The 25,949-nt window shown below is 37.1% G+C and overlaps 1 protein-coding gene across 1 annotated transcript in view; it reads right to left on the reverse strand.

Annotated features, from left to right (window-relative positions):
• Positions 1-7,243: 7,243 nt before the first annotated feature.
• The window catches only part of znf804b (zinc finger protein 804B), a 125,595-nt gene continuing 106,889 nt past the window's right edge, over positions 7,244-25,949 (reverse strand). The window contains exons 3-4 of the mRNA XM_088929621.1: positions 13,340-13,470; positions 7,244-10,718 (exon numbers count right to left, since the gene is read on the reverse strand). Of these exons, the coding sequence (XP_088785747.1) occupies positions 7,244-10,718; positions 13,340-13,470 (3,606 nt within the window). The remainder of the gene's footprint in view (positions 10,719-13,339; positions 13,471-25,949) is intronic.

Raw genomic sequence — 25,949 nt, forward strand, 5'->3', positions numbered from 1 at the left:
TTGTGCTGACATTTGCATTCTCATGGGTTCTAACTCACGAAAGCCTTGATTCACTCCCTTGAATAGTCCTAATTTTGTCTGAATTACTTATGGAAGTACAGAGACAGTATAATTGGCACACAGTGTTTGTGAAGGTTATTGGGTGGGATTCAAATGTTAATGACGCCTCACTGTGTCATGGTGACCCTGAGTAAACAAGCACACTGTGAAGTAAGAGTCAACAAATTGTCTAAAATGTATTAGCAAATGTACAGTATGAGCAAATTACACTTGAAATTCATTTGGTGAAAAGAAGGTTTTGATAGATGGCAAGATTATGCATTATTAATCTAGCCTGAATCTCGCATGAAGATTTTAAGAGTGATATGATTTTTGAATTTCTTGCTCAAAGCTGTGAAGAACTTTGGCATTTCCTCTGCATACGGTATTCTTTAGTAATATGGCTTTAACCCATATTACATAATGCTTTTTTTAAAGATGAAACTGAATCTTTTATATCACAGTATAAATAAGATGAGAAAACTTTATTAGCCATATACAATTTCTTGCATTAGGAATTAATCTTTTTGCATACCTCAGCTTGCTTTCCATGAGAGAAAGACAGGGAGAGAAGCTTGGGGTCAGAGCACAGGGTCAGCCATTGTACCATGCCCCTGGAGCAGCTGGGGTTAAGGGCCTTGCTCAGGGACCCAACAGAGTAGAATTCCTCTGCCAGCCGTGGGATTTGAACCAGCAACCTTCCAGCCACAGGCACAGATCTTTAGTGAAATGATAAAATTTAGTGCTTTAAATTTAAAATAATTTCTTTGATCTTGAGTTCTATGGTTTTGATATGAAAGTGCACTCCTAAATTGAACAGAACGACTAGTATTTAGAGCATGAGCATGTACATTAAGCATGCGACACTGGAGGTCTCAAGCCTTGATTGTAGCCCTTACCAGTTTACATCCCTATCCCCTAAACTGTTTGTAGTTTATAGCTGGCAAACCAATTATTTTTTTAAATGTCCTTCTTAAATTTACTTGAAATCCAGTGATATTATGGATTTTAGTATATGAGAAGTGTAAATAATCCTTTGACTCTGAGCCTTATATTGATGTTGTCTGTTTTGCCTTAATGGCTGTTATCAATTTTTCACTCACAAAGTTTTCAGCTTTGGCTGCTCTAAGCAGCCTTTATTTTGAACTACTTTCAGTCAGAGTAAAGACTGGTTTATTTTCATCTCCCCTGGGAATATTTGGTTTTCCCCCCTCCCTGTAAATTTACTTTTTTGAATCTTAAAGTGTTTCTCTCACTTGATTCATTAAAATGCTTAAATGAAAATAAATACGTTCTACAAAGAATTATACACAGCATCAGAAATGTATTCATGCATTCTTAATTAATTGTAAACAAGTGTCTATTGGTAATTTACTCTCTTATGTTGATAATATAAGCATTGTTTTCAAACTGTAAATATAAAATCTTAGTTGATCCATTGTTTTTAAAGTCTGGTGTGTGCAACAGAATTAACCATATGCAATTTTCTCGATAAACTGCTGCTTACAAAAAAATTATTTACATTGCTTACTATAAATGATTTGGCTGTGAACCAAATAGGCTTGGCTTTGTGTGAATTAAAGCTAAGTGTTGGGATGTTGGAAATGTGATGCAATAAGGAGGAAAATCCTTTAATACAAGAACACCTTTGGTGCAGATTAAGGGCAGTTTTACAACTCAGCAATACATTGACATAGTTCTTGAGCCAACAGTTTTTGCATTATTGCAAGCCAATCTGGCAGTGTCAGTTTTTCAATAGGAGACTGCAAGACCACCCAGTGCTAGGATTACAAAGTCAAAACTCAGAAAAAACAATGTCAAGGTCTTGCGGTGAGAAGCTTTCATTCCTGGGTTGAGTCCAGTAGAACATTTGTGGAACCAAGCTGCAAATGTCATAAATGGGAGAAAACTGGAATCTGAAATATTTGCAAGCTGGGTACAGCTGCACTGGAAGATTGGAGAAGCATCTCACAGCAGTCTGTCCAGAGGCTGATCAGGTCCACACATCAATATATCATGATTGTGTTCATGCTCCAGGAGGCCACACCTAATACTAACTTGGTAATGTTTTCATTTTGACAGCTTGCAATCTTTAATATTGAAGATATATGATAATTGTTCTATATTTTGTTCACAGGTTTTGTGTCCATTTTTATGTTTAAAATATTTTATTAAATACATTAGATTTAAAGTGTATCTGAGTGTTGATTTTTGCATCAGTATATTTATAATGAATAGACAACAAACACACTAGGAATAATTACTAAAACATTCATGATGGCACTGTCAGGTCCTACACTACTTTTCCCACTATTCAAGAATAGGCTATTCAAGAATAAAATAAACACAATTTCTCAAAATCATTTGTATTGAAGTAATACTCTGAAAGATATTGTAATTATCATTGAATTATCAGATTTACATAATACAACAATATAGAACACAATCACTCTATGTTAACACAATAGTAAGCACAGGACCGAGTAGAGGTTAATTCCTTTCTAAAATGTAGAAGAAATTAAGAAACACAACATGAGGCTCACAGCTGAAGACAGCTCTGCAGCTGAAATTTGTTTCTTCTTTTTAATTTTCAGCATATTAAAGCCATTACAATTACTGTAACTTATACTTGCTCCTTTGCAAGTTGGGTGCTGATGCAGTTCCCCATTTGGTATATATCATGTACAGTATGCTATTCAAATACTCATTTATCAGACTGCTGTTTTGGGTTGGGTTGAAGCTAACTTAAAATATTAGATGAGGGAGATCAGAGGGTGCAGAGAATTCTTTCGGGTTGAGATCCCACATGTTCAAGCCACAAAGCACACATTGTGATTAAGCAACAGGACACTTACAGTATGCAGTCTTCAAACATTGTTTGGTTTTTGGCCTCATCTCTTGAGGGAACTAGCCTAAAAGTTCCACATCAGTGCCAGTCAAGCACTGGGCTGCATGATACTGTAGTATCCGCATCCTCTGTCTAATGCAGCCAAGAGGTGTGTGTGGTTTTGGGAGGAGACAGAGATGAATAAATTGGAATTGGAATGGCAACAAGAACAGCACATTGGATTGTTGGGTGGTTGTTTCTACTGTAAGTTATTAAGATGGTAAGTAACCACTCCATCTGATAAGACTGTGGTACCAGTCGGCTTATAAGCAGACTGACAAGAACTGTGTCTGATGAGACCTGGAAGGGTTATGTGACAAAGTAAAAATAAGTTCTTGCCCAGTATCAAGGCTTTATGGATTTCTATTTGAAACAAATCCATTTCTTAACAGGAAGCTGACAAGTGTTTGGATATGGATGAAATCCAGGACTCAAGTAAGGGGGTTTCCAGAATAAATGGTGCCCCAGGGAGATTTTCTTAAAATGCAAACTTATGTAGGATTTGTCTGGGGTTTAAAGGAATTAATTACACCTTGTCTTTTTTATTTTACTTTGTAAATGTTGCAAGAACATGTTGAAAATTAATTCTGAATTGAAAATCCAATAATCTTTCTAGACAAAATGACAGCTATTCGAAGGGATGTGATGCTACTAAGGCCAAAAATAATTTCTCAAATGATCGGTGAAGGAGACAATACTTAAACTGCAGCTTAGAAGATTTTTTTGTTGGCTTATATTTCTATTAGAGGACACCTGTGCACTTTTTCTGTGGCTGAAGCAGATGTTTTGTAATGCGTGGGTGACGTGACTAATGACAGAATGGAATGCAGCATGTAAAACTGAGAATAAAACTCATTAATCTTTGCAGTATGTGTCTTTAATATTCTCGTTTTGTTTCAGCATTTAAGGATGTTAATGGGCTAATTAAAAAAACTAACAAACTAACCAACTGGGGGTCCCTCACCATGAGCTCAGCATATAGAATGAGCCCCATGATATAGACATCACCATGGCTATAAGAATATAAGAAGGGTTGGAAATGAGAGGAGGCCATTGGTCCCATCTAGCTCATTTTAATTGCAATTAATTGATGAATTTGTCCAAGGATCTCATCCAGCAGTTACAGTACTTGAAGGAAACCAGTGTATTGACTTCAACAGCATGGCTTGGTAGCTTGTTCCATACTCTCACAACTTTGGGTAAAGTTATGTCTTTTTTATGTCAGTCGCTGACTGATCAGAATACTTCTGCAGTGACGTGTAGCTAGTCAATTGAGGTTGTTTGTGTCTGAGTTGGCCAGTTTTCCACCATTATAGCAACCCCTGGATCTAGCTGGGCACTTAGATGACTGTAGTGTTGTCAACAAGAAGCACAGGACCACCAATGGGCACTTACTCTCCTATACAGTAAATTGCAGTGGAAATTCTCATGTCAAAGGGTGAATGGCTTTTCAGAAAACTGGGTTTATAGCAGGACAGCAATCATAGTTAACATTTGTATAGTGTTGATACAGTGATGCATATAAAAGAGAGCACTAATGATTCCAAATAAAAAAATACCATTTATCATGTCTTTGCAAAAACATACTGTATATATAGCTTTCACAGGACATGCTGGATTATTAAGATTGTTTTGGGCCAAAGTATTACATAGAATTAATCAGTATGTAACAAATTAGGAATTTTAGATATATGTGAATTAGCATCCCTTTTTCTGGCAAAGATTTTATGTTGCTTGATGCTGATTAACACTGTAAAAATATTTCTCCCAGGAACAATATATAAGTCAAACTAGTCAGATAGGCAGAATAGTCTGCAACCTTATACAAGTAAAGAAATAATCAAAGACTAAAAACTGTTATCAAACTGCTATTGCCATTCTTTTATTTTAATTCTAGCAGTCAGAAAAGTAGGAAACAAGTGTTGATACAGACCACTGAGCTATAGGAAGGACAAATGCCTGCATCTGATTACCTCTTATTTTAGTACAGCATTTCAGTTCCAATCATTAGTTTTTAATTAAGCTGGAAAATTGAGGGCAGTGGGGCTTCTGTTATATGTAGGAGTCATACAAGAAAAAATATTAAAAACTTCTAAGATCTCAATTAAATCCCCCTGATTGCCAATCAACAAATTGCAGCATCTAAGAAAAAAAAAAGAAAACAATTAATCCTTGGAAACACCTTAAATCATTTTCCATTACAGAAATTTAATTTCCACATGGACAAAGCTGTTATTTTTTTCACCTTCATATTGAGAGTGGGTGTACGCTTTGCTATTCAGACACGGTAAGCAAATTGTCTGAAACACACGCAGTATGAATCTCTTTTCCACATTTCAGTTTCTAGATCTTAATTGAACATGAAAATCATAATGCAAAAAATACAAAACCATAAAAAACAGAACACGTATACGTCTAAAAAACAGAGAGACATGGATGGTCGAGCTGGAGTTGGCATATGGTTGACATGGCTGGCTAACCCACACTGTTGGAGAGCTGGTGTTCGACCAAGCTTGTACTGACCCATCTGGCCATGATTGAGCAAAGCTATGCTGGTGTCTTGGCCTTTCCATGATATCTGTGCACATTCTGAAATTTGTGGAAAGGAAACAAAACAAGAACCAGAGAAAAGAAAACAGTACTATTAGGTTTTGTGTAATTTTTGAATCCACTAAACAGCAGTTACACAGCACATGTTTAATAATAAGGAGCATTCAATGTACAGTATCTACCTGTACTTTCTCCTAGAAGGTAACTTAAATAGTAGTGTCATGATAGGTTTATGGTGTTTGCTCTTTAAAATGTCAGTCTTTATAATCCGTTTTCACAGATTACAAATATCCTAACATAATAATGGGTAAATAATTCTGGATGTCAGCCCATTTTTCTTCCTTTCTGTGTCTCTATACACTAGGTGCTGTTCTGTGTTTTATTTGTATTAATGCAAGTGAGATCAAGAGCTCAACAATACGAAACCCCTCAGAGTGAGCAGCAAGTGCCTGCAACATTTCACAAGAATGTTCCCCGTCTCCACCTATAAAGACATTCACTCCCACACATTTGCACCAAAGCGGCAAAGAACCATGTCTTGTTCTTTTTATAACATTCATCTTTAATACTTTTCTATCACATTATTTTACATACACTTTAATGTTAGGTACTAACAAAACTCTGCAAAAAATAACAGTAAACAAAAAGTATATTTAAAGGGTATGATACAGAATATTTTACAGTGTTGTGCACCTCACCTCAGCAATATTTGTATTTACATTACAAAGTACAGTACATAGTACATAAATACAGTTCAAGATATTGAAGGACTTTAAATATATTGGAAAAAATATTATTGCATTATTCTACATTCCCCTACATGGGAGTGCCTAAAAAGCAGCATATCATATGATATAGTCAGTGCAATTTTGATAACTTGCTGACTGCTCAGTGGCATTTGACATTGAAGTATAAAATGTAGCAATTTTTACATATTGTCTAATAAAATGATAATTGTACTGTAAACGGCTAAGTATAAACTTATTACATTCAATTTAAAAGACAATTGTAAAGTTGCATGCTGTGTTAAAAGTCTGAACTATCCCCACCCTGATCACAACCACACACTTTGAACGTGGCTGCTAAGACCTGCTGCTAAGCCAGAATCCTTCGACTCAGTCTTCTCCCCTCAAACCTGGCTCTTGCACACTGATCTTACCAATGCCAAGCCTAACAATGATAACACTGTATATTTCCTATCCTGGAAAAATATAGTGTACAGTATATGTAAATTTTATACTTTGCCATTCAAGAAAGTCCAATACTACTGTATATGCTCACAGATTATGAGTGTAAAAAACCTTAAAACATTTGAGATTTTTAAATTTATCTGGGAAGGCGTTTTCTTCCAGTTGGGGCTCAGTCCCATTGAAACTATTAATTGTTTATGTCTCAACAAATCGGGAAGACTAACTTGGCCAGGTTAAACATCAAGATCCTTCAGACATCCTTTCCTAGTGCTAATTCTAATATTTCACTAGGACAGAAGTTCTCTGCGAGACGACAGACATCTGTAATACACAGGAAACCTTGCTCCTTTGGAAAGAAGTTGTACATCGTGTGTAGATTTCATTTGAAAGTATACCAAAAAGCACAGAGAATATTTTGGCTTCCAGACTCAAAGACTGGGGTCAACTGACACCTCAAACCTGTATGGGGTTGTCCGGGGTCAAACACTACCAGTTCAACACAGGAATTACTGCAGTATAACTGACCTCTATCTCTGTTACTGTTTCTAATGTACTGTATTCATAGTGTGCAATGACTTTAACTGCTAGGGCCCGAGTGGTGCTGCAGGTCCTGTGCGGTGAACAGCGGGTGAAATAAGGGGTGCAGATGGAGACCTGAAGCTGCAGCTGCAGCCATAGCAGAGCTTGGAGTCAGTAAGGCGGGGAGGAGGGAGCTGTGTGGCACAGGATGGAGGGCCAGATGGGTTGGGTGGAAGGTAGACGCCGGGATGAAATGAAAAGGGTGGCCTGCCAATAGAGCAGCTGGGTGGGCAGGGAAAAGAGCTGGGGCAATTGGAGAGAGAGAAATGGGTGCAAAGTGCGGCTGAGGCACAGGGTGAATGTGAGCCAGGGGCTGATGACTAGCATGATGGTTCAGGGCAGAAGCGAAGGATGCCACCGAGCGCTGCTGCAGCAGCGTGTGCTGAATGCTGGGAAGGGGGCCTGGCTGGGGTAGGGGGACGGACTGAAACGCTGGCACGGGGCTGAAGCCCGGCACCTCTGAATGAGCTGGGAGCAGCTTCACGTGCTTCCCAAGCAGCTGCTGCTGCATATGCTGCTGAGCCTGGAGCTGCAGCAACCTGTATTTGTCAATTTCATCGGGAGTGAAGGTTATGGGCTGCTCAGTCAGAGGGGGTGAAACACATTTTGAGGTCTCTTCCATCTGAGCCTGTTTTTCCTCGGCATAATGGGTACCAGTCTGAAAAGCTGACTCTTTTGGCCCCTGCCCCTGGGGATAGTTCTGACCAGAGTCTGGCAACATGATGCTCTCCTTTTCTGTTGAAAAAATGGAAAAAACACATGCCTCTGATGAAAAAGCCCGAGGCATTGCATCAAGTTCCTCTCTTCCTTTAGGGTCTTGTAGTTGCCTCTCAGTCTGTAGAGTATCTGACTTCGGATTTTTGCTCTGCATTGATATAGATTTGCCCTCAGCATTTGGGAGTGGACTCTGAAATTCTGGGGGGTCGACAGGAGTTCTGTTTGTTGCTGCTTCACGGTTACTACTTTTCAATTTGTTATTCTCCTCTCTCTTAACATTTCTTTTGACAGCAGGAAGCTTTCCTATTAATGGTAATGATGACGTACTGTTGTGTTTTTTGCCTATAATGTTTTTATCATTATTGTCTGGAGATTTTTCTACAAACTGCTCAACAGTACTGACATTTGGAGAAGCTCTTGCATGCTTTCTACTATCACTCACTGCAGTATAGTTGCTTTGACATCTAGATTGGATTCCAATGTCTTTTGCTACCTCCATGCTGTTGCTTGATTCAAAATCAAAAGAACACATTTGATCTCTAGAGAAGAAGCTGACTCTCTCTCTATTTGATTGTATATCAATTGATCTGCTTTTACTGCCTGAATGTCTGGATTTAGATCTAGATTTATCAGAATGATGCCTCTTTCTGCTGGAGCTGTACCGCAGGCGAGAACAACTGTGTTGATCTGTACTTTGATCTGAAGTGCTACTACTGTAGGAACTTCTGCTTCGTCTACAAATTGCCCACTGCCTCCTGTTTCTTTTTCGATTGCTGCTCATGCTGTGGCTAAAGTTAATGCCAATCTCACTTGAATCCTCAGACGACGTGGAGTATTTCCTCTTTTTATGACGGTGGGCACTCTTGTAATCCTGATGGGAATCATGTTCTCTTGCTGAGCAGTGAGCTGTGTCACCACTGGAGCTGTCATCACTTGATCTGTAGCTGGAAAAGGTTTTGCTATAGCTTGAAGTGCTGCCATGTGTTCTGGAGTAGCTAGTGTCTCTTTTTGATGATGACTTGTAAGATGACCCACACGAGGATGAACATCTCTCAGATCGATAGGATCCACCCTCACTATCAGTATCCAAATCTGAAAAGCTGCACCAAGAGCCAGACTTCTCACTAGGAGACTTAGTGGAACCTTTCCTTTCACAAACTCCAACATTTAAGTTGCATTTTAAATGATCATTGTTTGCCTTTAAATCAATGTGATCTGGAGAGGTTTCTTCACTATAATTTTTACCACTGATGTTAAGAAATGTTTGCTTTTTATTTTTACCCAGTACTGTGGGAAGCAAGCGCTTTATATTTCTTTGACTTTGATCTATTAGGTCACTATCATTTGAAGTTTCATCCTTTAAAGATTGCTTTCCTAATCTATATCTTTTTGTGCTCACACCTTTGCTTAGTGACATGTTAAGCCATGTAGACTCTATGCATGCTTCAGGCTCCAACTGGGAATTTACATTGTGCTTACAACTAGAGCTTGATGTATTGTCTGCTTCTAATTTAAGATTGGGAGTTTTGCATGCTTTGTAATGTTTTGTACTCTTTGGCTTGGTTTGGTTATTAAATTTATTTTCTGGGTGACCCTGGGTTTGTAGCTCTATAGCATCCAAGTTGCTGTGTTCATTCTCTCTATCATTGTTTTCATCAGCAGTTACGATCAACTGACATTTCTCTGTACTTGAATTCTGCACGTCATCATGAGCATTCTGTCTGTTTTTGGAGTGCTTAAAATCAAAGTACAGAGGATTACAACTATATGAAATGTAGGGCTCTGTTTTTGTATAAAGTAAAAGCTCTGATGGCCATTTCAACATAGTTGACCCATCTTTGTTAAGAACATTTAGGAAGGGACCTACTTTCTTATTCAGCTCATCACAACCCCCATATACATTTTCCACACAATATGTATCATATGCCTCCATGGCATTGTTTTGAGAGTCCTCCATTTTGACTGTGACTGTATCATAGACAATTTCTGTGCCTTTTTCCATTTGAATAGTCTCTTGTATAAGAGTTTTTCTTTGCATTTGCCTTGAATCTCCCTCAGCTTGCCCACCTTTGAGACTGATATCACTCACAGCAGAACAGTTCATTTTATTCAGTTCATTACTTTCTGTTTCTGATTGAGATCCTAGGCTCGACACTCTCAGTTCTTTGTCCAAAGCAGAGTTCTCAAGCGACCCAGAGGGTACTGTTAATGGAAAACACTGGTCATTAGTTGTACTATGTGCTGAAGAAATTTGGTTGAATTCAAGGCATTTGTCCTTGCTCTCTTGCATGTTTTTGTCCATTTGATATTCTGTATGTCTTTCCTCCATAATATCTAGTGTAGTATTTCCAGGTAAAGGATTAGGAGATCTAAATGTTTCAAGAGTTTGCTTCACTTTATGTGTTTGAGGATTTTCTCTGTCGTTGGATTCTTCTGTGTTGTCACTGAAAACTGATGCAGAGGACTCAAGCTTCAGCTGGGCCTTTTTAGAGAAGCAAAATGAGACACCAGCCCTTTGGTTGCTGTAATCTGAAGCTGAATTTAAGCCACACTGGCTATTTTGGATGTGGAGCCTTTCTTTAGTGACAAGCAGGTCTTGCGAACGTCTGGGTGCTTTGTTTGGGGCATTGTCTTCATGGGAAAGAAAGATGTAGTGATTTCCATTTCCGTAGTCCTTCTCAGAGATGACTTTTTCTTGTTGTTGGACCTCAGCTGTGACTGTTGTGGCCCTGAACTTTGGGCCACTTCCAGGACCACTGTGGATAAAAAGAAGCATGAAGTGTTAGGACCTTTAAGGAAGGTGTAAAGGACAAGCAATATAACTGAGCAACACTGAAGGTGAAATGTGGAAATATAGAAGCACCGCTGGAACAACCTATTAATTTGCTTGTGGCACAGACTGGATTTTAATTGGTGACGGCCTGTAATCACACTGTAGCAACTCTTGTCCCTCAAGGGATCTTCAGAATGTTGCAGCTGTGCTGTGCGCAAAAATGTTTTTTTTAGAAAATACTGTGTAAATCAACAAGCCAGTTTCTCCAGATACAGTAAAGACATAAACACATGCTATAATATTAAACCTATCCTGAGCATCAAAATAAATTGCTTTAGCTACAAGAAATTCACAGTTATCAGCAAAAAACTATGCAATCTTTTCTATTACATTTGAACAGGATAAATTCATTATTCTAATAGCATGTCATGAATGTTATTAACTACTGTGAAAATCACAGGATAATGGTGTGTATTGCCACTTTTGAAAGCCATACAAGCAGTATATCTGTAACATGCTGTACAAAGGTTGCATCTAAAGTGTTGCTCCAACATGGAAATGGCACAAATGCACTGTATTATTTTAATGATAATTGGAGCATATTTGTTCCTTTATATGTATTTCTTTCTTGGTTTTCTTGTTTTGACATTCAACCAACTAAATCACCTTATCACCTGTGTCCAATAAACTCTTTAACTCGTGAAGTAACATATTGCTTCTGTAACAGTCAAAATGACTCTAGTGTATCATGGTTGCAAGGTATTTCACCATGATTGCTTGAGTAATGCAATTGTGTCCTGTATAAATAGGCACAAAAATAAGTTATTATGGGCAAATATTCACTTAATCCCATTAATATACCTGATTGCACAGCTTTGGACCTATTCTGGAGCAATGACAGGGCCTAGCAAGGCAGAGCAGCCAGAGGGCTGAACTGCAATATGTGGTACTTGAGTGGGAAAGAATGAAGGAGTACTATACAGTATGTACTGTAGACAGCAGGAACAAGTGTTCTTGGGTATCAAAACATTAGTCAGAGAACCAAGGTCAGAGAAGCTGAAAAATTCCTGAATATGTGCCTCATCCCCTTATCTACCCAGAGACTGTATGTAAGCTGCTGAAAACCTGATTTCTATAGCTATCTCCTGCAGTAGCTCCATTGCATTGTAAAACTTTTAGTTTTTTTTTTACTGAGCAGTAATCTCTTCAAGTGAAGCTTGCTGGGTGAATGCCAGTTGAACTGAACAAAATAGAACATTCTCCGTATTGTCGTAGAGTCGTTTTACCATTACAGCAGCAAAGGTGAACAAATTTGTACACAATGTTCTAAATGAAGTCTGACTAAACCATTGTACAGTTTTAATATGGCATCCCATGATTTGAATTATCCCAAGTATCCTATCTTTTGCTGGTCTTTTTTATTGTTTCCCTTCATTGTCTAGAGGAGGGAAATGATTAATCATAAACATCAAATATCTTTCATTGGTATTAAGTACACAGTTTACCAACTATCGTTTTTCACGTTTACCACATATTTAACAAAATTGCATGTTTCATTTGACCTTTTAATTATCAGCTTTTTGTGTAATGAACAATAAGCACATTTTTCAGGATAATCATTATTCGACTTGGCCTTTCAGTGAGTCCTGTCTATGTGAGAATATAGAAATAATAAAGTCAATTGGAGCCTACCACATTGAGTCATTCATCAATAGCCTGCTTTTAAACTATTGTATGATCCACTGTGGTTAGTAATCTAAAATAACACTGAATACAATGCACATGTCAGTTACAGTTCATTAAATTCTGATTCGCCCACTTACGCTGAACTGCCACTGTAGCGAATACATTTATTATTCTTGTGCTGCGGAACACAGCAATAAAAATGTCCCATTTTATTTTCTCAACCAACATATACATAATGAGAATTTAATAATTTAATTATAACTGTAATTGTGTCTTTTCACATGATGAGTTTAAGAAGGAGCTCTTCTATTTTATTCTAATGTGAATTACACATTAATTAAAATGATGTTATTATCTACAACAGAATAAGAATAAAGGAAGAACACAATATTTAATCAGGGATGTATCTGGGTCTAACTCCTGCTGCTGAAAAAAGCCAAAACAAAACCTTTATTTGCAGGAACACGTGTTGCAGGAAATTCTACAGGTGTAAACATCTGGGTCTCCTTAATTGCAAATGAGCAACATGTGTCACTCCATGTGCTATGTGCTACCCAAAGAGTGCACTAGATTAGTGTACTAGATTACCAATGTGTAATCTACTGTATATGTAAGATATTTTTCAAGCACAAAATATAAAGTCTCATGATTTGAAACAAATCAGGCTGATCAACATGAGGTGTCAACATTAACAAAACTCAATAATTAGCTCAATATTCAATTTATTAAACAGTAATATGTGAAAAAAATCCTATTTTGGGGGATTGTTAAGGAAAAAAAAGAATTTTCTGTACATTAAAAAATGAAATATTTCAAGAACGTATTTCTCAGCTTGTTCAAACAAATACAATCTGAGCCCAGTCTCATAGCCAAAGAAATACAGCACTGTGTGACAGCTGCGTAACTGAGAGGACTAACCATTCTGACTGCTTCCGGAGTTCTGCAAGCTGATGTAACCTCCTGAGTGCTCTCTCCTGTTTCTTCTCATCTTTCCAGGACTTCGAGGCGACGTTGCGAGCAAACTCTCTCTGCTTCAACTCCTTCAGCCTCTGTAGCCAAACAATAAGGAAAGGCTGTGACACTGGAAACTATTCACTATCAGAAATCAATGCATTAGAAAACCAGCATGCAATTAGTCCAGCAATTTGTAATCTTACGTGTTGTTATCATTTAAATTCCACATTTACAAATCAGTTTAATCGGACATGCCTTCCAATTTGAATTGGGATCATGGTGTTCAGATTAATTATGCTTTTAATGAAATGACACAGATGGAAGAGCACCCTTCTGTTGAAAGCATTAATGGAGGAGGGGTGGGGAGCAGTCACCATCTATTCAAAAATGAACAGAGAAAATTTGATTCAAATGATTGTTATTGTCATACACACTCTCATGTTGGTAGTAACCATCAATTACATTTCTCTGCTTCATTCCTCTTTGTTAAATATAAATTCATTCATCTGGCCAAATGCTAATTAAGAAGGAGTAGATGCATAATTTTAAATAGCTTGCTTTATTGGCTCCATACATCCAATTAAGGGAACCATAACCTGAACACGAGGCTGATTGAACCCCACCTCGTTTTGTGAGGAATGAGGCAGGGAGCTGCTGCAAGGGTGATAGTGAGGTGGAGAATAATGATAATGTGTGAGTGGGTGCTCTGGAATCATGATATTTTTATGGAGGTGAGTGAAAGTGGGCAAGGTTAGTGTTTGACCTTCCTCCAGAGTTAAAAATTCCATTTGACCTGCGTAGTGTTTTCTCCTATGTTTTTGCTGAAAAGCCTTTTCTATTCTTGCAACCTGCATGTAATATTTGATAATGTGATACATAGAATGATTAAACATACTGTATGTTTATTTTTTTGTTTTGTTTTTTTCACAAAGCTCCTCACTGAATATCAAAATAAAAACATGAAATGTTCTGTGCATCTGTACTAAACTATTGCTTTTTGTGCTTAAGGGCTTAAATCCTACCCAGCTCCTTAAGGTATTCTTTTAACATGTACACACACTGTATACTGTATATACACATTTCTTCCATGTTGGCTTTTTTCAGATGTTGTATTTGAAATCACATCACTATGAAGGACAAAATGCATATGATCTGTATGCTTGTAACTACATTCTGCCTACTCTCCTGACCACTGCAGAAGCCATTATTGTCAGAGTGTCATTAGGTGAAGAGGGAGAGAAAAATATGTTTGCAAAGCATTGTCCGCAGTTGACACCTGCCATAACTCAGCTGTCACTGCATTGCTTCAAGAAAGTGTACAGAAAGTACAGCAGTGTCGTTTCTAACCTGTCAAAGACGCAAGCGAAAAAGCAATCTGGTTCTGCAGGAAGCAGGCAGTGAAGAACATTGCCATTTCACTACTTTGACAACTGGAATGGCAGTCAGAAAAGCAAACACACTAGCACTATGAACAGAACATCCAGCTGTGCAGCGCAATTGTTTTTTAAAAAAAGGACTAATGATGCAGGTGTCAAGAAAATGGGAGGGCACAAACATACAAGAATACAGCTATTTGCGCTATTTTAAAGGAACTCACACTTCGAACTGCACTCCAAAAATTAGAAGCATGTTTTTGAAGAGTACATCAGCTGAAAATGACATGTCCATAAAAAAGAAAGAAAAAAGTAGAAATAATACAAACAATGCACAGCACTGTAAGAGAAACTTACCAACCAAGAACAAACATGTAGTGATACGTCTATGACCACATTTGTATTTTTAAATGGGTGATTGTTAATTTTTTTTAGCATCATGAAATGTTGCAGGGTCATCCAAAGCATTACTTATACAGTACTTCAGTTTTCTGCGACTGAGATCTGGACAATTTGTCTGGCCATTGTTTTTCACACAGCACAGAAAGAAGGAACACTTAATGAATAATCAAGTGTGTCTGTTTAATGAGGAACAGTTCTGAGCCTGTATCTTTGCAGGGTTCCACTGCCTGGTGTTAACACACAGGCTGGAGTGACACTTAAGAGCCAAACAACTTCTGTGCTCTGCATTTTAAGCTACAGCTGTTCCTCTTTATACAGAACAATGTCAATATTTATTAAACATTCAAAATCAAGCTCCACAATGTATAAACAAAATATGACACATACCTTTTTGATACAACAAGTAAAAAGAAGAATGATGAGGTTATTGAGATTTAAGTAATAATGCTTCATCTTAAGAACTTTAAGAGATTTATACAGTACCTTTAAAGGTATAAATCATAGAAGTTACAGATTATACATATTAATAAAAGCACAAATGGACAGATGCACACATGCACACTCAGTTACTACCAGATCTATGATAGATCCAATTACAGTATAAATAATGTAACACATACAGTGACCTCAAATTCATTCAATCCCCTGATAACATAGTTTACAATTATTTATAGCGCTTATGACTTTGTACTGTAAAATGCTATTATGAATAAAGTATATCATTATTGGAATTTTAAGTGATTATCCTAACTATAACTCATTCTGCTATATGTTTTGTTCCTATTTCAACTGGGGTATGAATAAATCTGGCAGACACTGTAGATAGGTAAGGTCCCCTTTTCAGGCCGTAAAGGCCCATGGGGAATGAGGGGCAAAGGTTTTCTTGACCATCCGACACTGGAGGTGGAAGTGATGTGGGCAGCATCACGCTCCAGCCGGCCTATTACCCCCCAGAAGGATTAGCCCCCGGTACTCATTTGGAAAGCAGGCTGAGTGGACCTGGGAGCCGTCTAGAAGGAATTAGAGCAAGCTCCATCGCTTGCCCCTAGCTGGGATTGAACCCGGGACTTTCCGGTCAGGAGCTAGATGACCTTGCCGTCTGAGCTACCACCTATACTACTGTATCATACTTTATTGTACATACTGTATTGCCCAGCTAAAAGAATGACATGCATAACCTAGGTGCATTCTGCTGTTTTATTTTTCAACAGTAATCCACAGTATTATCTTAAGTCAGTCATTTACAACAATTGTTATGATTACAGTAATTTTATTGTTGTATTCACACATCTTCATTTTGCCTAGATACAAATTATACAGAATGATATAAATGACACATTTAATAGAAAATTAAATTATATTAATTATAAAAAGGAACAGCTGTATAAGAAGGGAAGCCCATCCTTAGCAGCAATAACCGCATTGCACTCACTGACCTAAACAGAGGGCATTTGACACTCTTATGAACTCTCCACACTCTCAAGCTCTGCTGGAGTCCCAGCTTTCCTTCAATTATGTCTCAGAGGTGCCTTAAGGGGTTTGAATTTTAAGTCATCTGATTCCAACATACAATATATATAGAGATTAAGCCCAATAAGGTAAGGCTGGATTTATGTGAGAGCACAATGTGATTCATGAACAGGCTGACAAGAATGGATTCCACTCACATGGATTATATGTGACAACAAGACTACCTCCTGTCCTGTGAGATCCAAGGAATGCTCCCGCACCACACTAAGCACTTCCAAATGAATGTCAAAAGCGCAATTCTTTAACTAAATGGTCTTAAATGGGCAAGATAAAAATTAAAACAGCTATCCACACTGTAACAAGCTACATATGGTTCCCTTTGTTTGTCAGTGCCTTTTGAGATTTTAAACATGCACACTGACAGGTACGGTAACCATACTGTAGCACTGCAATCACACAACTGATTTTCAGACTTACTGTTTACTGTTGCAAAGGGTTTGATTTATATTCACTTATATTATCATTATTTCCATTGTCTTTTGTACTAACTCTCTCACAGAGTTTTATGCTTTGAATGTGTAGATTGTAAAAAAAATGTGAAAACTGAATACTTTTGCAAGGCATTGTATGAACATATGCCTAATTACATTTACCCATATGATATTTATGTACTGTACAGTATATGAAAGAGAGACAACTAAATAACAGTTATTTGATAACAGTTAACACAAATAGACTAACCAGTTCTCGCAAAACATTACGTTTTTGTAATAAAACAATGTCTGATTCACAGGAAGAGAAAAATCTGGATTGAATTACAGCAGCTGCGGTACATCTCTCTGTTTCATTTGGTCAGGATGTACAGTACATTATACATGGAGATTGTAATGTACTTTATATACATTCAACATGAACTGTGTGTGTGCTTATCACTTGGTAACAGATAACTGTTATAAAATTAAATATAATGTATATATTTAAGAAGACAAACGCTCAAGTACAATTTTTTATTTCACAGCAACTCTTTCAAATGGCGGGTGACTCTTTCTGAAGGAGGTGATGGATGGGGATTTTTCACACTCAGTTCAATTCAACATACTGTAAGTGTGAACATGAGTTATTTCAAAATAGAAATTATGTCATTTTTATCTGACACAGTTACTGAATTTTTTATTAACTGAAACCTGTCTTTTTAAACACAAAAACTCTGCCTTTAACACAAACTAAAACGGCACAAATGCTAGCAAATATGTAAAAAAACACACTGGGAGAGAGCTTCAGGCTACTTGAAATTGCCTCTGCACTCTCATCAGTCCCATCTCACCAATAAACATATTTACTGGGACCTGACATTTAAAATTCTAGGGTAAGAACAAAGACACTCTTGCAAATCTACTCTGGGGGCAGGTGAAAATGAAATGTTTGATTTAAAGACTACAATATTTTCCTATCTTTACAACTGTAACAAAGATCTATTAACTGATTAGAAAACCATGTTCAAGTGTAAGCAAATTCATTTAAGTAAATTATTTTGACTAACCAGGTGTTGACTAGGTTTTAGCACTGCTGACAGAAATGACTCCCCAAGGGATCTGGATACTGGTGAGTTCTCATTTTTAATCTTAATGTCATATGGAACTAAGATAATATTTTATCTTATCTTAGTGACAGTAACATGGGCAGCGCTCATTGTACACAGGACTATGGTGACCTTCCTGATGCATTCAGATTCGACAGATTCATAGACATTTCCTGTTCTCAGTTTTAAACGTACTAACTGTACATGTACTGTAGTTTCCAGAGTCCTCTGGCTCGTATTTCACTGTTGAATGTTAAGACATCTACTGGGTTGACTTTTTCAGTGAATATTTATACAAGGTTCCCTTGTAGTCTTCTCTGTTTTAAACTTAAAAAGTTCAGTTTTTCTAGGCTTTCAGCAAGTAGCAGTATAAGACAGTAGGTCATGGTAATGTTGCACTTCTCTGGATTGATTCCAGATTAGCAATAACATTTTTGTAACAACATAATAAAATTATACACAATTATACATCATATTCTAAATGAGATCTTAAAAGTACATTGACCAATTTTATCATAGCATCCCTTGATATAATTTCTACATTTTTGCTATATATCGTACTAACATTTTGTTTTTTTACTCCTTTCCCACGTTATATAGTTTTTTATAGCCTGTTGAGGCTCCTCTTCAAACTCAGTGTTTCCCATTTTGTATCAGTAGTTTATATATTTCAGCAAACGTGACTAGTTTACAGGCTATACCTGAATCTAGATTGATAATTGATTAATTGATATAAATTAGAAAGCATATTGGTTCTGGCACTAAGCCCTGTGGTACTCCACTAATTGCACCATCTCAGTTTGAGGATTCATCCCTTATCTTGCTTTCTATCCCTTGGCCAGTTCACAATTCATTCTTTCCCATGTATTACCCCAGAATGTCTGTTGCCTGTAATTTGAGAATAAATCTTTTATGAGAAATCTTATCTAAAACCTATTGAAGATCTAAACCAGGGTATCAAATGCCCTGTATGTGTCCATTACTGTTGCTGCTTGTTCAAAGTACTCTAACAAGTTAATCAATCATCCTGCCTTTTTAAAATACAGTAAACAGTATGCCTTATTGTCTATCCCCTAATTTGTGCATTTCCACATAAAGAATAAGAGCAGATGTCTTGTTTAAAAGTCACTTTGAGCTTGTACAATCTAGTTTAGGTAAATCGTCCCCTTAATTCAACCGGTGAACTAATTTTTCACTTCTCCTGCGGTGGTCGTTGCACAGTAGTTGCAATGTGTCAGCCAGTTGATCTTGCACTGCAGTGCTGAATGAAAAGCGACCACTTTGGAATCATTTGCGATGCAAATTATGATGCAAATGAAAGCAATTAATGAATTATTTTGGGTTTCGATAAACACACTTAAAGGAAGCAACTGTTAATCCTGGAGAACAACATCCTCGAAAAATCGTATGTGAGTAAGGATCTGTGGTATGTACATGCTTTTCAAACCTGATGGTAAAATCTCAAACAATAGTGAGCTATGCATACTGTAGCATCACTTTTTCCTCAAAGCATATTAAAGGCACCATCATTCTGTGGAGGACCACCCTTAAACAGAGCAAGAAGAAAAGCAAAGGTCTTATAAATTTTACACATAGCGTAACCTGTCATGGTTTAAACACTGAACTACATGTGGCGTTACGCGGGGGTGTGTTTAGTGTGGAGGCGGAGCCCTAGATGAAGGGCGATGCCTTGCCTTAGTAGTCCCAGCTGTTCTGGCTGCTTGAGGATGAGCCACAGCTGTGAAGGCTCTATAAAAGCACACTGGACACCCCCGGAAGGGGAGGACCATTTCTCCGGCATCTCGAGGAGACTGTACCCGGGTAAGGCTGTCGTTATTCTTCTTTTTGCCTGTCCTTCACGTATCTTTACCGCTGGCCTTCTCACACGTTAAGTTCTTATCCTGTTTTGGCCTTGCGCTTCCACTTATAGGGCAAGTCCAGTCTGGTCCCCACCACCATCTGGCTTCTTTTTCCAAGGCTGGACCCTGTTAAATTGAGGAAGCCCAGCCTGGATGTCGTAATGCACAGAGGCACACATTTCTTTTTGCTTTTTGTTCTTGTTTTCCACCTTTTTTTGTGTTATTTTCGGTTTCTGCTAGCCTCCCACTGGTGCTTCTGTCCCTCAGTTGGGGGCGTTGACTTTTGATCAGTTCTCGCCGCGGGTCCGCCCTCTCCCACAATGCTACATACACCATGCTCTTGAAGTAATACAACAGTTAACAGGATTTTCACACTAAGCACAGTTTTTCTATCACATTCCAAGCCTTGCTGGAAAAACTGAATATTGTTCTAAGTGTTAAAATGTACCTATCCTTGAATGTTTTTTGTGCTATATAAAAGTGTAGAATAAACAGTATTGTAGCTAAGTGTAACAGGGCATATTTGAGCCTGTTATAGTGATGTAATCTCCTCAAGACCTAGACAGTGCAGTTCACTGCTGTCTAGGGAGAGGTGCTGGCTAGCGGTGTGCCTGTGAGCTGCAAGGGCTGAATCCTGGAAATGTCAGAACTGTACTTGCCCCATAAGCTATTTGCAGATATGTGCAGTATTTGAGTTCACAATTTACAATACCTTCACCACAGCTGAACACAGCTGAAAAATAAAACCACTGTTTTGTCTAGAGAAGTCTATGTGAATCAAAGTTGATTAAACAGACCATTAACCAGTATACTTCACCTAACGTAGTGTAGCTGCATTTGATGTGTCAGCATTAAGACATCTGCCAATTGAAGGCTGCATTTAACATTATCTATTTCATGTGTTAGTAGACAATTATGCACATAATTATGCACTGGAAACACCTTTGTCAGCTCAGTGTTAGGGGAACAAGTGCTTTGACATAACTGAAAATAAAATCAACTTATGACACACTCCAAACCATAAAACCAAATACTTTGGAGATTATACTGTCCATTACAAATTCAAGAGGAATTACATCACCCAATAAGACAATACTGTACGTTGAGGAACATGTACTGATAATACAGGCATGAGAAGCTTAGCCTTGGCCTGGTGGTCAAACCCCTGGCTGCAGGAGGTAACCAAGAGGTGGCTGCAAGAGTAGAGATGGCGAGGAGCTGGGACGCAGTACGATGAATGCAAGGAAGAGAGGGGTCCACTTATGGTTCGCTAATTTCTAGCTTTTTTGTTCTTCTTTATTTTTTACACATTTTCTGTCTTATCTTTGTTATTTGGAGCCAGATTTCCTTCCCTCTTCCGATTTTAACTGACAGAATTCTCGCCTTTCATCAATTAGTGAAATGGATGCTACCAACATTTTCAGGTCTTAACCCCCCAATCAAGGGAATATTAGATCTTCTCAGAGCCTGAAGAGGCTGTGTGAAATGGGATTTGACAGTTGAAACTAACCATGTCCTCGTGTGATTTAGCCCAGATTAGCAGATTTGTATTACTCTAAATTACTTTATAAATGTCTCAGCCCTATAACGACCTTTTAAATATCTCTGTTAACTAACATCTGACCTACAGTATAAAGCGTTAATTAAAAAAAACAAAGGAGCCCTTCTATAGATGGGTTTGAAGAAATATCCATTTTCTAACCTCTTTATCCCAGCAAGCAACAGCTGAAAGGCAGGAGACACCCTGAAGGGAACGCCAGTCCAGTGAAGGGCACACACAGACACAACACGCACACATCTGCAAACCAGGGCCATTGTTTTCAGAATCCAATTATGCCGGTACTGTATGTCTTTGGACTGTAGGAGTAAACCGGAGCACCAGTAGGAAACCTACTTGAACACAGGGAAAATAAAAAGACTTTGTGCAGATAGTATCCCAGGAATAAAACCCAGGGCCCCAGCACTGTGTGGCAGCAATTCTTACCACTGCGCCAGTCTGCCGCCTCTATATGGGGAAATAATTCTTTAAATTCATATTTGGAACCCATAAAGACTGAATAGCGATGTACAGGCTACATCCTTACTCATATATTTTAAAATCTGGTCTAAGCTAAAGGTATGTAGTCTCTTTGCAAAAAGGCCACAAAAATGTTTTGTTCACTCCAACGTATTCTTTTGAACTAACTGATATTAATTTACAAAATCAACCGGTATATAAATATAGCAGCTCCAGACAAGGGAAAAACAACATAAAAGAAATGCTCTCAGCAATATAAATCCCATGTGACATAGTTTACTTTTCTTTCTTTAAATGGGCACCTTATTGAAGTCTGGAGATAAAAAGTAGGACAGTCAATTCAACTATAAGGTTTTTAGACTTTTACCAACCACATTAATATAAAAGTAACCGATTCCTGTTTCAGTTTATCTATGTTAATCTGATTTTTGTTTTACAAATTCTGCTTCTTATCCAATTAGGTTTTCCTAAAAATGTGTAATATTTTTATAGTTATACTTTCGGTACTTACGGATCAAAGTGGTATCTAAGGGATAACAGACAGTATTTTGATTTTGTGTCTGTCATCCCCTAAGTGAGTAACACAATTAATTTCAGATAAAATGAGTTGTGTACTATATTCATTCTGAATCACACATCCATGGTCTCCATGCAAATGTCTGTGTGTATTGCAGAGAGGGTTCAATCTGTATGTTTACCCCTTGGTAAATAAGTAATGGTACAAAATAACTTTTTTTCTTTCAGATCTCCTATTTAATGCACATCTATTCTTGTCTTTATCTATACTTGTCAGGTAGTAATATATGTAAGACCACAGCTGCACCAGTGGGCCCAGGAGGCTTGACAAGGGCAATAGACAATAAATGCTTTCAGTGAAAATCCTTCTCAGCCTGACAAGTGGATAAGAGTTAAAGCTATTTCATTATATTCACAGCTGTAATTTAAGGATAAACAGGAAATTATAAGACATTGTTTCAAATTCCAATAATATTGAGATAGACAAATAATTCACTTGGAAAATGCTCCTATCATATAAATGTATTCTCTGCAGCAAATTGCACTCTGTAGCTTTAAGAACAAAAATAGATTGCAATTTACAAGGCCCTAAGAGTCTTTTTTGCATACTCTTAAAGTGACGTCTGTCTCCCTACTCACTTCATAGAATTATTACTTCAGACTTTTTCATGAAGAAAAACCATTTTGCTTCTGTTTAGATTTAGTCTATAAGAAGATATTCCCTAAAGAAATAAAATGTTCTGAGGAAATTTGATTTCTATTAAATTAGGAGAACACCACGCTGTTTCAGAGCAATCACACCACATTTTATATTGCAGTAAAACCAGCCAAGGCAAATAAAAACACACTGGAGATACTTAGTATGTTTTTTTTTTAAATGATGATATTCTGATGGTAGCATTAGGTTTTTATTTTCTATATCTGTGGCATCAAACAGTCAATAATAGTGATAAATTAAGAAAAAACATTTTCACTAGCTATACTATATGTGTAGGATTAATCGATTATAAGAAAGTATTGTAATTCATATTCTGTTCTGTATATATGAAGGAACAAAAGCATCGAAACTACCTCCATGAATCTAATCATCACAGATCACAAGAAGGGAACATGATCAATAAGCCTTCACAAGGACAGCAATCAAATCAACATCCAAAATAATGTCTGTCAAGGGCACAAAATATCTCCAAAATAGCTCTTTACTGCTGCATTGGAATTCATTATAAGACCAAGGTTTATGAACAAAAGGCTTTGAAGATTAATGGAAACTATTTAAACCACATATACAGTAATCTGTGGATGACATGTTTGCCCCAAACCCAGAGCTGCATTGAGGAAAGCAAGAAGTACTGTATATGTAATTACTGTCACAGCAGGTCTGAAAATGAGCTTAAAGAAGCTAAACTGAAGTTTAATGAAGATGTTTCCCCAAGGAAATTGAAGAAAATAGTATCAGACTGGAGGATGTCATAATTCCTGTGTATGTGGGTCTGATATTATTACCTTAAAAACAGTTGCAGAGCTTTTGGAAGTTTAAAAATTAAAGGGGACCTAGAACGGTGAATGTTTATTTTATACAGTACAGTATGTAAAACTATGACACAGAAAATTAGTACCTGAATTGGACACATTTCTACGTTTCCTTTAAATTTTGTCTCTTTTTATCTCATCTACTGTATGTGTTTATATTGACACACATACTGTATATATATATCATATTCACTTATCTGTGGAAAACTATCTTTTCATAATTGATGTCTAATGAATTACTAATGTATTTGTATTAGTTTTAACCAAAATATGAAGTCTTTCACAAAAGTCACTATTTGTACTGAAGTACAATTTTTAATTGGATCCTTTCTTAGCTAGCTCAAGTGTCATTTCCCCCTAGCAAATAGCTTCCTTAACTACTGCTTCTCTATGGTTCTGAGTCAGTTGGCAATCTTTGGTCCTGGTTTTATGGGTCATCACTAAATCATCAATCTCTTAACACTTGGAACACTTTTGTTTTGACCACTTAAGTAGGTAATCTGTGCAATTAAGATGTTAAGAGATTACATGAAATGAAAAGCTCGATTGTTCTCAAAGGATCAAGACTGATTTCACTGGATCAATTAGTTTACTAAATTGATCAAAACTGATGTCTCATGTCCTGTGAACATTTCTAAAATATTTTTTACAATTTAAAGTATTTAAGATCTCATAGATTTTAGATATATTGAACCAGGGTCTGCCACACTAGTTATAGATATTATACAGTATAAACACATGGTTTAAATTATGGAGAGACCTGCTTAATCATTTTATTCTGAATAAGGTGGTGAATAACCATTTGGTGGAGCATCTACATTTCATCACAATAACAATCCTGAACACACAAACACACTACAGATAAACTATTAAACTACTTAAATAAAGAAGTGTAACATTTTTCAGCCCAGTAGAAAATAGTCTATGAACTCTCAATCTGGGATTCTGGGCTGGCGAGACATATTAATGTCAGACATTGGTCCACAGAATTGAGATGGTAAAGACTAGAGTTTGATTCCCAAAGAGCTACATGTGAACACTGTGCCGTTAAAAAAAAACAGATTTTTTTAAAGAATCTCAGCTGTATTCAAAGTGAACTCTAAAATTTCCCTTTGCTTGACTGAAAAAATAACTGCTTTTTTGAGTTTCGCCACATATGATGAAATATTTTTTCACCAAACTTTTGACTCATCGTTTGTAGTTGAATCATTATTCTATGAATGTACCTCATTCATCGCTCCCATGCCTGCCTGTAAATGTTATTGTACAGCAATGAACATTTTTTGAATAGTATTTATATTGAAAGAGGTGTATATGAGTACTTCATAATTGTTTTGCACAAAAAGAAAATCAGGCCATAAACAGTTAAAATGATTACTGAGTCACTCAATAATTCCCTAAAACATAATCCCACTGAGGGAGAACATTTTAGAGAAATATTTTCAGTTAAATATTCATTAAATTATCTTTTATGGCATTTTCTATTTGAAAGGTTAATAAATTGCCACATTAATCAATATCTTATCCTGATTCTACCTTTTTATAATTTAATTTCAGTAATATTGTATGGGGGCATAGCTAAAATTAATTAAACTCAAATTAATTAAGTCTAGTTCTCTTTTATTCTCCAACAGCTCTTTTTACTAAAAAAGGACAAATATCCTGATAATCCTTCTGCCCAATCTGTTCTTTCACTAGCAGATTAACTACATAAAATATCTAAAATCGCTGTATAACACAGATGTTAAGTATATCTAAAAAAGAGCAGTTTTTATTGAGACTGAGGATATTGAGATTCACATCTTGTGAAGAGAAGGTGTTGTTCACC

Source organism: Atractosteus spatula, chromosome 12 (assembly GCF_055471065.1).
Source record: "Atractosteus spatula isolate fAtrSpa1 chromosome 12, fAtrSpa1.hap1, whole genome shotgun sequence".
Lineage (NCBI taxonomy): Eukaryota > Metazoa > Chordata > Actinopteri > Semionotiformes > Lepisosteidae > Atractosteus > Atractosteus spatula.